The sequence below is a fragment of the Gadus macrocephalus genome, chromosome 1, assembly GCF_031168955.1.
Source record: "Gadus macrocephalus chromosome 1, ASM3116895v1".
NCBI lineage: Eukaryota > Metazoa > Chordata > Actinopteri > Gadiformes > Gadidae > Gadus > Gadus macrocephalus.
The window spans coordinates 10,332,517-10,344,899 of record NC_082382.1 but is presented as its reverse complement, the minus strand read 5'-3'; the positions used below and the strand labels follow the sequence as shown (position 1 = coordinate 10,344,899).

Sequence of the window (12,383 nt, the reverse complement as noted above, 5' to 3'; positions counted from 1 at the left end):
CTCTGCCCTACATCTGTGTTTGTTTGTCTCTCTGTCCCTCCATCTCATCATCTGTCTGTGTATTCATCCCCCCCCCCCCCATGTCTGTCTCTCTGTCTGTCGATGGCTCCTCTCCAGACAGACAGGAGGGGCTGATCCTTGGGAAGATTAGCCGGGGAGCCCTGCACCCACCCAAACCCCAGCCCCTCCTCCACCTCCACCTCCTCCTCCTCCTCCTCCTCCTCCTCCTCCTCCTCCTCCTCCTCCTCCTCCTCCTCCTCCTCCTCCTCCTCCTCCTCCTCTTCCTCCTCATCCTCCTCCTCAAGGGACTCTCTGTTGGGTTCTTTTTTTAATGTCCGCTAATCCGGATTACAGAGCGGAGGCGCATCAATTATGTGCGTCCTCCGCCTGGAACACCCATTCTAGTGGTCTCGCTGAGACCCAGGTCCATTCACAGCGTTGGACGCAGGAGAAACATATGAAGACAGCAGCACAGTGGCACCACGAAGCCAAAGTAACACACCAGCTTTTTTACACAGAGGCAGAGAGGTGAAGAGAGGAAGAGAGAGATGGAGAGAGGTCGGGAGAGGAAGAGATGTCATGCATTTCAGGCAGAGTGGACATCCACTATGGATAAATATATTCACGCCGTTTCTCAGAAGAGAAAGCCTCCTCATCGCGCTCAGAGAGGAAGAAGAAAGGGAGAAAGGGAGAGCGATTGTGAAGGAGGGAGGGGGAGGGTGGAAATGCAGAGCCCAGGGTGGGGGGGGGGGGGGATGGGGTCGGTGGAAGTGACGCGAGGCAAAGAAAGTCATCACAGTCTTTCTTTTGATATATTCCTCTGAGCCACAAGGGGGCAGCAGTCACCGTGCGTGACGGTGCGTGACGGAGCGCGCAGCAGAACAATAAAACGATCAGGCCAGACAGCCGGCTACCCACAGAGGGCAAGAGCGCGGCGAGATGTCAAACCCGGGATGAAGAGACACCGGTGGACATGACAGACTGTGTGTCCTCGATATAGCGCCTCGTTCATATTTGCTCCGGTGCAGTAATAGAAACAACCCCCTGAGCCAGCTAGCCAGCGGCCACAACCGGCCCCCCCCTCACCTCCCCGTTTCCCCGGCCCCACTCTCTATATATAGCTTTTGGGCCTTTTCCCTAGCATGTGTAACGACCCTTCCCTGTCTTGTTTTAAGCTAAAGTCCGGGCTGGGAAACAGTCCTTGCGGATACACGAGGTGTCCCCATGTCAGCAGAATTCGGACCAGATCCGTTTGTGACAGCACATCGGGGTACTGGGGGGGGGGGGGGGGGGGGGGTGTGCCATCGACCATTTCGCCCCCCTGAGCTGGTTCCTTTAAATCCTCGCCTTCATCAACGTACACCAAAATCGATCATTCATAGCTCCACAAACACAAGGCGTGGATGGACAGGCGGTGGCTCTGTTGCTGCACAACACCTTGGTCAACGTAGTTGAAGTCTGAATATTAGTCTTACCGTCAACAGTCAAATAAAACCGGGCAGGAACACAATAGGCTTCATTCAGCACTAGGGCTCTCCCTGAAGATGTGGACGCTATCATGGCTATTTGTAGAGAACGCATCGTGTACGAACGCTTAGACAGATGAGCAGACCAACGCCTCCACGACATGCAGCTGCAGCTGGGCAGGCACAGATGTTTTACGTGCACGTGAGAGAAAGGTGCACATGTACACACACACACACACACACACACATAACGATGAGTGGGATCGCAGACACATGATCAAGGAGAACAGTGCAAAAATGCATGCATACTTAGGCACCTGCAAGCACACACACACACACACATACAAACACACACACACACACATGCAAACACACAAAAAACACACAAACGCACACAAACATACATACACACACACACAAATGCAAGACTGTACATAGTCAAACCCCTATGGGAAAACGCAAATTCCCAAACACACAGCCACACACACATATAAATGCATGACTGTACTGCAATATCAAACCCAATAAACACAGACACACTGGCTGACCCATACACACTTAAATGACACACACACACACACACACACACACATACCACAGCCAGACCCCCGTTGGGGGCAGATCTCTCTGATGAGCTCTCCAGATTCTGATTAGCACATATGGCACGCAGCGAACACGAAGGTCAGCAGGTGTAGCAAGTCTGTGAGGGCGACTAATTCCTCCCCTGTGTGTGTGTGTGTGTGTGTGTGTGTGTGTGTGTGTGTGTGTGTGTGTGTGTGTGTGTGTGTGTGTGTGTGTGTGTGTGTGTGTGTGTGTTGTTGTGTGTGTGTGTGTGTGTGTGTGTGTGTGTGTGTGTGTGCGTGTGTGTGTGGGTGTGTGTGTGAGTGGGTGTGCGCGCATTGTGTGTTACTTGGCGTGCACATGGCGTCCGCTGAGCAGCATGTGTGTGGTTGTGTTTGTTTGTGTGTGTTTGTTTGTGTGTGTTTGTTTGTGTGCGGTCGTTGTGTGTGTAATTGCCCGTGCACATGGCGTACGCTGAGCAGCGTGTGTGTGTATACGTACTGGAAGGAGGGGGCCGTGAGTCTCCGATGCCCCCCGTTCTCTCCAGGGGGGGGGGCAGCTCCGGGTGGCTCTCCGTGCACTGGGACCCCCCGTCAGAGTGTGCGCTCTCCGCCAGTACCAGCTGGGAGAGAGAGAGAGAGAGAGAGAGAGAGAGAGAGAGAGAGAGAGAGAGAGAGAGAGAGAGAGAGAGAGAGAGAGAGAGAGAGAGAGAGAGAGAGAGAAAGACCAGGGTAAAAAATACTGAATGATTACATTTTTTTAATTATCACTTTTTTGCACTCGAGCAGAAGCGGGATAATGAGATATGTTGGGAATACAAAATATATATTTTCCTCACGGCAGGGTGGCCTGTTAAGATACCCTAACAAACTCTAAAACATGCAAACAACAACATGAATATATAAAGAACGTACAAATAACAAAGAGCAACCTATTATTAATCACATGTTAAATAATACAAAGAACGTACAGGAATAACGTGATTTTAACTTGGCTAGAACCCGCCCTTACAGACAAATAAATAAACACCCAGAATTTACAATCACAACAACACCCGAAATCCAATATCTGAGTCTCGCAAAATGAATATATGATATCAATCTGTGAGCCCTGCTGCAGTGGTACCACAACAACCTACTGATGGAGGAAACCCAAGAATAGCACACGGCCCTCCGACTTGAGGGTTTAGGCGAGAAATAATAAAGACTGATACAATTCCAGGAGACAGAAGTGCTTTGTTAATTCCAGTCTAATGAGAAGATCGAGGGGAGACAGGTCTCTCCAGGGGGAGCCTGTGACAGCAGGGATCGTTAGGTAAATAATTAAGATCTATTTTACACCTCAGCCGACTGTGTCGCCGCTCCCCTAATTGGAACCAGGCAGGCTCATTGTTCTCATGAATGCCTTACATCTGCTGGAACAGCGTGGCCATCACCAGGTGCTTGATGCTGATTGGCTGTCTCTCTGTAGCCCGACTGGGGTCTGACTGAGTTATGTCTGGACATTTCACATTTCAACGATTCAAGTAACATAATTGGGAAATCTAGATCATTTTGAGCAAAACTCACCGGGATAATTATGTCATATGTTTGTGAAATGTAGGCTTCAAAACCGAGCGGTTTTACGATTGTGAATGAAAAGACACAATGTGAAGACAAATAGTTGCACTGATCTCTGATCATTGATACAGCAATGGCCATTAGAGAATCTGAGGAGCATGGATTTCCATTAAGTACTGCGCAGATATCAACATCTGGAATAAGACCTGCTAACTACAGTGCACTGAGCATGGAAACACGCTCACAGTGGAATAAAGGCACGCAGCCCCTCCTGTCAAAGTAATTAATTTAGCACCGCTCAGGGCCTGCACACACAACACACAGCCCCTTCTGTAACCTGCACCTTGCACCAGATGCCCTGAACAAGCCATGGAGATGTTGTGTAAATCACTGTTTACTTGACAGCTACTACCGTTTTTTATGGCTGGTCTTAAGTAACGGCTAAAACTACTATGAAACTATAACATTTTATAGCACTCTCCATTCCTTGTCTGCGTGCAACGTCAGCAGTCACTGTGAGAGGATTCAATAGTACAGCTTTCCGATAAGAATTATGCTTTACTTATTTGTTTTTTTGACATCAACTACTAATTTTGACATTTTGTTTAGTTAAATGAGTCAACTTAAAACCAATGAATCTGCTGTTTAATGAATTTCATTAAATGAAATGTGTGCACTATGCAGGAGAGCCCAACCGATAAAGGATTTTTAAGGCCGATAGAGATACAAATATTTGGTGATTTAAAAATCCGATATTCCGATATATCGGCCAATATAAATTTAAAAAAGAAATTCCAGAAACGCGTAACACAACATAAAAAGATTTCCCCAACATTGGTTATTTGTAGTTATTTATGAGTCCTCACTAAAATAATAAGGTAATGCAGTTTAAAAATAAACTTTGTTTTATTGTTTTAATGTCACAACAGAAAAGTCTAAATTAAAATGTATTAAAGTTCTGATAAATAAAATGTATAAAAATACAAACTTAAGATATGAAACTCAAAGTCCTATGAACAAAAACACAATAACCAAAAAAATTAAAAATAATATATCTATATATTTTTTTTTATATTAATGAATCGGCCGATACAGATACCGGTAGTTTGGAAAATGCCTAATATCGGCCCGCCGATATATATCGGTGGGGCTCTGCTGTTCAGTCAGCCTTCATCAGCCACCACAGCTGCCCACTGCACCAGGGGCATAAACCGGCCTAGGAAATTGTCATCGCTATAAATACATGAACATATTATGCCCATCTTATCGCACTGTGGTTGCTCCCATCCCACCTTTGCAGGGACTTGTGTGGCTCAAAGAAGTCATGTTATGAGTCAAACGTACTGAAGAGGCTGAGCGTAGGGGATGTGTGGCTGCATTAACATCGCTCACACGAGGGCCGCTAGTACAACATACCGTTAGCTAGTAGCAGGCTAGCCCACTGAGAGCCCCTACTACGACCCACCGTTAGCTAGTAGCAGGCTAGCCCACTGAGAGCCCCTACTACGACCCACCGTGAGCTAGTAGCAGGCTAGCCCACTGAGAGCCCCTACTACGACCCACCGTGAGCTAGTAGCAGGCTAGCCCACTGAGAGCCCCTACTACGACCCACCATGAGCTAGTAGCAGGCTAGCCCACTGAGAGCCCCTACTACGACCCACCGTGAGCTAGTAGCAGGCTAGCCCACTGAGAGCCCCTACTACGACCCACCGTTAGCTAGTAGCAGGCTAGCCCACTGAGAGCCCCTACTACGACCCACCGTGAGCTAGTAGCAGGCTAGCCCACTGAGAGCCCCTACTACGACCCACCATGAGCTAGTAGCAGGCTAGCCCACTGAGAGCCCCTACTACGACCCACCGTTAGCTAGTAGCAGGCTAGCCCACTGAGAGCCCCTACTACGACCCACCGTTAGCTAGTAGCAGGCTAGCCCACTGAGAGCCCCTACTACGACCCACCGTTAGCTAGTAGCAGGCTAGCCCACTGAGAGCCCCTACTACGACCCACCGTGAGCTAGTAGCAGGCTAGCCCACTGAGAGCCCCTACTACGACCCACCATGAGCTAGTAGCAGGCTAGCCCACTGAGAGCCCCTACTACGACCCACCGTTAGCTAGTAGCAGGCTAGCCCACTGAGAGCCCCTACTACGACCCACCGTTAGCTAGTAGCAGGCTAGCCCACTGAGAGCCCCTACTACGACCCACCGTTAGCTAGTAGCAGGCTAGCCCACTGAGAGCCCCTACTACGACCCACCGTTAGCTAGTAGCAGGCTAGCCCACTGAGAGCCCCTACTACGACCCACCGTTAGCTAGTAGCAGGCTAGCCCACTGAGAGCCCCTACTACGACCCACCGTGAGCTAGTAGCAGGCCAGGGCAACGAGAGGACCATCCACGTTACTTACCCATGAAACCACTCTCCCGTTGAAGCAGGGCAGCTTGGCGTTGTCATCGGAAATCTCCTCTTTGACCACCCTATAGGAAGAGGAGGAGAGGAGAGGAGAGATGTAGAGTCAAGGAGTCGGTTTACATGTATAACCATTGTAGCCTTCAGACACTTCACTGCCCTGCACTGCCCAAAGACAAACACTGACAAGATTAAATGTGAAAAGTAATTTGTGCCTTTCGGTTCAAAGTGCGTAGAAGCCTTCATCATTCTAGTATAGTAGGCCTTTGTGGTGGCGGGATGGGAACTATTGATCTTTGCCTGGTCATCTGTCTTTTGTGGATTTGACTGTCTGATTCTGTTAAGACTGTTGAAGCACAAGAAACATCATAGGGTTGAGGACAATTTATTCATGCATGTGCTTTGTGGTAAGTACACCGCAGTGTGACCATAATGAATAATCCTTAACCACGGACTGACAGGCTGAATACACACAGATAGATGTATCCTGTAGAAAGACACATACTAAGAGTGCATTCGTATGCAGCCCAGTTATACCCCCAGTATGACTGTTTATAACAGCAAACGTGTGTGTTTGTGTGAGTGCGTGTATGTGAGTGGATGCGTGTGTGTGCACGTGCATGCGTGCTTGAGTGTGTCTTCCTCCTAATCTGTAAACATGGACGTATTATGTGTCTTGCACGTGAAAGTCGGTGTGAATTGGCGACCTCGACAGCAGGGCACACACTCTTTCCCTGTAATAATAGAGAGATCTTGTGAAGCCTGCCTTTCTGTGGTCCTCTCTGGTGTAATTCCCAACTGAAATACCTCCCAGTTAACCTTTAACCTCCTGGGACACAGTTCAGCATTAACTGGTGCTCACACCTGCTATACTCATGTCACATGGATCAGGAGGGTGGGAGAGGACCTGGGTAACACCTAGCAGTGTTGCAAGGTGGTCGCCATGCACAGCACAGCACACACACACACACACACACACACACACACACACACACACACACACACACACGTCACACACACACACACACACACACACACACACACACACACACACACACACACACACACACACACACACACACACACACACACACACACACACACACACACACACACACACACACACACACACACACACACACACACACAAGCATGCAGTGTAACACACATACACACACAGACACAAGCAAGCACTGTCAGACACACACAAACACACACACAAGCCCTCAGTGAAACACGCATAAATGCACACACAAGCAAGCACAGCCAGGCACACAACCACAGGCAAACGCACGCACATACGTCGTACACACACATAAAACACACTCTCCCACATACATTTATCGATCATGGTGCAGTCTGCAATACCGCCTGTCTGTTTTTGTAATTTTCTGCTACACTGCAAAGAAGTCCCCCAGCATTGGCTATGTGTCAAGGCTTTCTGAGCCTGAATAGAATCTTGTGTTGGCCAGTAGACTTTGAACATGGCACATGAAAAGGAGGAAGAGGCCTCATGAGATTGACAGGGAAGCCTAAGAAGATTTCATGCGGCGGTCTCTGACAGCGGCTTTACAGAACCCCTTCCCACCTCCACACACACACCCATTCCCCCTCTTTCTTGTGTGCCAGAAACGTCCCTATTACTGCAGAAAACGCAAGCCCGGCCGGCCCGCACGACAGCGGTCGCCGTGGGACTCGGCGGGCGGGGAGTGGTGAGCAGAGATAACCCAGCCTTGTGGTCGTGAGTGACCGCGGAGGCTGCTGCCGCGGCGGCGGGTCCCACCTCGGGGAGGAAGAGAGGGAGGGCTGCCAGCCCGGAGCTGCGGAGCCCTGTTAGGTAGAGGAAGTGCTCGCATCCTCTCGCTCCTTCTCCGGGTCTATGGGCTCTTGCTGAAAGGTGCCTTACTGGTGAGGATGTGGGAGTGGTTTGTGTCCATGATAGACGATGAGAAAGCCAGATTTTCTCAGAATGCATCGTTCGACGTTTTGGCAGAGGGCACAACAAATCTATATTTTCTCATATTTAAAATAACCTATTCAAAGTCATTCAAAAGCACTAAACGTAACTAAATGAAAACCCATGTAAATTAATGTTGCTTCTGTGCGTCATTACATGTGATCTGATAAGATTATAATCAGAAGCAGCATCAGTTAAACTAGACTGTTAAGGGTAATGGTTCACACACACACACACACACACACACACACACACACACACACACACACACACACACACACACACACACACACACACACACACACACACACACACACACACACACACACACACACACACACACACACACACACACACACACACCCAGCCTTGAGCAGAAAGGCATGTGTCTGGTTTCTACTGGGGTAACAGAGCTGCCATGACAGCTTAAATAGGTCTTAACAGATTTCACAGGATAATGGCACAAGACTTAGCAGGGTAATTGCAGAATATTACACTGCAGGGAAAAATGTATTCGTGCAGCCGCCGAAGATTAGACATGTTTGTTTATGACCAGTGAGACGGATGAGGGCTAGTTATTGTGAAGTTAACCTAGTTATCAGTGGTCAGGCGGAGGACAGCGACCAACAGTGACTAATAGTCAAAGGACTTTTTAACGGGACCGCCAAAGGGCTGCTGCTCCTTTTAATAAAGCTATGATATATAAATGACATATTTCAAAACTTTAGCATACACAAAATATTATCATTACTGTGCTAACTAATTTAGTTAATACTCATGTAATAGAACGGTCCCGCTGTTTAGTTGACCTTCCTCCATGTTTAAACACTGAGTGTGCCTTTCTTCCTGCAAATTACACAATTGTGCAATAGAAACCCCATTGGATGGTTGTCCTCTTAGCAGGGCAGCTCAGCACGGCTGTCTGGGGAAGGGGGCCGCGGCCCCTCGCAGCCCTGCTCCCTGGGTGAGACACAAACAAGGCCGCCTCTTTCTTCGTCTTGGCTGCCTCCTCAGCGGGCCCAGTGAGCCTCTGTGTGACTAGCATCGTAGTGAGGTCTCGCACCCGCACCCCCCGCACCGACCGGACACGGGACACACAACAACACCACACCTTTAATCTCTCTGTGGTGAGCAGGGGGATTAAAACTAATCATAATAAAGAAAAAGTGCTGTTAACGCCTAAATATCTTGGTGATGCAGCGAAGGCTAGAACACATCATTGAACGTCAACGTCAACGGGAAAATGTTCAATAAACAACATCGGTGTGAGGCTGACATTACGGAAAACGTACAACTACCGTGACGACCGCACTGAGTCAAACGAACACAGGCCCTTTAAAAGAGAGAAATCCAAAACGAAATAGCATTTATAACACAGCCTCTTTAACAATTGTATTGCTCTTGCTGTTTTAATACGGTTAGGGCAGCAATCCAGTTCAGTTATCCCTGGCAGAAAAAAAAAAGAGCTGGTTGCTCTCAACAGGGGGTCCACCACAGAAGCCCCTTCACTGGCTGCTCATTTACATTTCAAACACTGTCTATAACTGCAAGGGATTTGATGTTTTCCCTCGGCGCTCAGCAGTCTTATTCCTCCCCAGCTAATTCTTTGCTAGCCATACCGTCTGCACATAAGCAGTGTACGCCCTGCATAGCGACCACAGAAGCCTGGTATCCTTGGTGATTCTGTGTGTCGGACTCCTCTTGCGATACTGGGCTGATATACCATGTGGCGTTAAAGCTTCTGGCTCAGTATCAAGGATGCTCGCACAGAGGCGGCTCAGACCTTGTGTGTGTGTGTGTGTGTGTGTTTGTATGTGTGTGTGTGTGTGTGTGTGTGTGTGTGTGTGTGTGTGTGTGTGTATGTGCGCGCGCATCTGCGTGTGTGTGTGTGTGTGTCGGTCAGTCGGTCCATTCCAACCTGAGAACACAACACGAACACAACACAACATGTTTCATTAGTGCCATATCCCATCCATGGCTCCATGTTATTTTTTGGTGTTTTTGTTGACCGCTCCAACGGGAGCCCCGCGGTGGACCAGCGGTGAATATTCTTCTGGCAACACAGGGTCCATGTCATCACCACACAGAGGGTTAAGAGCAAACAGGCCTTGTTTGACCGTGTAATCTGCTTGTGGATCACCTGAGGTCAGGCCAGCTGTACGCCAGAGAGACAGGAAGTTTGGGCTGAAGACTATAAAAACCAAACTCGGGACGGGCCAAGCACCAGGAAGAACCGGTTTCCCCTCGCAAGGTCACAATCGTCCAGTTACTCTATGGCCACCACCACCTACACACACATTAACTTCATACAGAGCGGACGGGACATCTACTGTATCTGTATACTGTAGCATGTACTGTGAGTGTGTGGGAGGGTGACCGAAAGTGAGAGTGGGTGAGCAAGAGCAGAGAGAGAGAGAGCAAGTGAGACATCAGATTGGAATGAGAAACGCACATTGACATAAATATGCTTCCCCCAGCGAGAGGCGTGACACAATAGGTTCAGTTTTAAAACCATGACCTCACCCAGTCATTGACATTACGGACAATTGAAAACATGATGCAATTCTCGTTGGCTGCAGCTATTCAATTTTTAAATTCTATATTACTTACTACGTTGTATATTATTTGTTTTACCGAGCGTAGAACAAATGAAATGAGCTGAATAGAAATAAAAGGTCAATATCATGAAAAGGGACCATCATCACACACTCAGTCCAGAATGCTCTGTAGCTGTGCAGTCATGGTGTATGGTTCTTAAGGCAGACCATGATGAAAACATTGGAGGATAAGGCAAAAGGTGTTTAAACCCAATGAGGCCTGAATGAGTTCACCTGTTGGGACAAGCTCCGTGCACGGTAATGTGTAAAGGGACAGACAGGCTCCGGTCTTCGAACCTTTGGTATATTTAACTTGTTAAAACCGAAACCTGGGGATGTTTGTCAGAGCTATTTTTAAATATAACGAAAGAAAAGGACTACGGTGAAAGCTGATCACAAAGTCTACTTGGAAGATCGATTCTGAGGTTGAACCAGAGGACCCTGAACTTGACCTCTGTGACCCTTAACGCGTAGGGCTTTGTCAATAGTTGTGACATCTGCATGCATCACTCATCTGTATTTGCATGTGTGTGTGGAAGGTGAGCGTGGATACAAAGGGTCTGTTTCCCATTGTACATGCGAGAGGTGAGTCAGAGCTGTCAAGAACAGCCTTTAGATAGACACAGAGATATGGCTGTACTTGAAACAATGTTTTCTCCCAATCGTGGACTGGTTAGCATGTGATAATGAACAGGTGCCAGATGCGGTGAAACCCACACTAATGTGCCCAGGTTACAGTGTCTGCTGCCATCGTGGTCGTCTGATGAAGCTATTTATACACCCTATATATAGCTATAACACACCAATAACGCATTTGCAAATATTAACAGCAGCGAGAGATATAATGGAAATTAATGGTGGTACAAACTAGCCACTTACCCGAAATCCTGGTCCATCGATTTGAAGAAGAATTTGTAGCTGTTGACCGGGCGATTGTTGAGGACATTTTTAAAATCCGCTAAGGTGACTTTTTCCGGAGAGACTGATAATTTAACTAGATAAGGAGTCTCCTCCTCGTCTATGTGGTATATGATTTTAGTCTCCGCCATGAGAGTGAGGGTAGGACACTCATTGACACAGGAAAGGAACAAGGGTTGGCAGCGCAGTAAATAGGCCTGCTATGTTACGAGCGATCCGTAACATAACATAACATAACATTACACAGCGGCTTCCCCGACGGCGCTAACACGGTACACTCTGGCTCCAACGGCGAGGTATAAATAAGCGATTGTTTGATACGCAGAGCGAAAAAACAGACATAATCACGTTGAAAGTGTATCCCTGCTCCGATGTGTCGGTACGGTGGCTGTCTCGGCACTAAAACAGGAAGGGACAGTCCACACATCCTTGCGATATGGAGTTTGGAATATTGCTATTTATCCAGGAGGCGATCTGCGAGACAGCGACGCCATCTAGTGGTGGGTTAGGACTACTGCAGGTCTATTGTATTAACAGCGTTATAGACACGCAACAAATAAGGATTATATAATCCTGAAATGTCTTTAAATGTGATTATATTAGGATAACTAGTCAATAGCAATACCTTTACCTGATCATTTGGTTTGGTAGGGCCTATATATATATACATATATATATTGAAATAAATAATATATATGGAAATGTTTATGTCTCCGGGTTTTCACATGAATGAAACAGTAGGGGGTGGTGTTGTATAGCTCTTTAACATCGAGGAAGGCGAGCAGCTGGAACACTAAATAAACAATAATATTTATTATATTTTACGGCCATACATGCTCACAAAATATTGGAATAATGTGCCCAATGAGTGGTTCAACACAGTTCATCCAACTGTGATCAACATAGTTGCAAGAATTAGAGTGCC

General features: G+C 47.6%; 1 protein-coding gene across 1 annotated transcript in view; it reads right to left on the bottom strand.

The window, feature by feature from the left end:
• Nucleotides 1-11,890, bottom strand: part of LOC132464538 (segment polarity protein dishevelled homolog DVL-1-like) — a 29,607-nt gene extending 17,717 nt beyond the window's left edge. The window contains exons 1-3 of the mRNA XM_060061093.1: nucleotides 11,420-11,890; nucleotides 5,985-6,054; nucleotides 2,525-2,649 (exon numbers count right to left, since the gene is read on the bottom strand). Of these exons, the coding sequence (XP_059917076.1) occupies nucleotides 2,525-2,649; nucleotides 5,985-6,054; nucleotides 11,420-11,589 (365 nt within the window). The 5' untranslated portion in view covers nucleotides 11,590-11,890. The remainder of the gene's footprint in view (nucleotides 1-2,524; nucleotides 2,650-5,984; nucleotides 6,055-11,419) is intronic.
• Nucleotides 11,891-12,383: the final 493 nt, after the last annotated feature.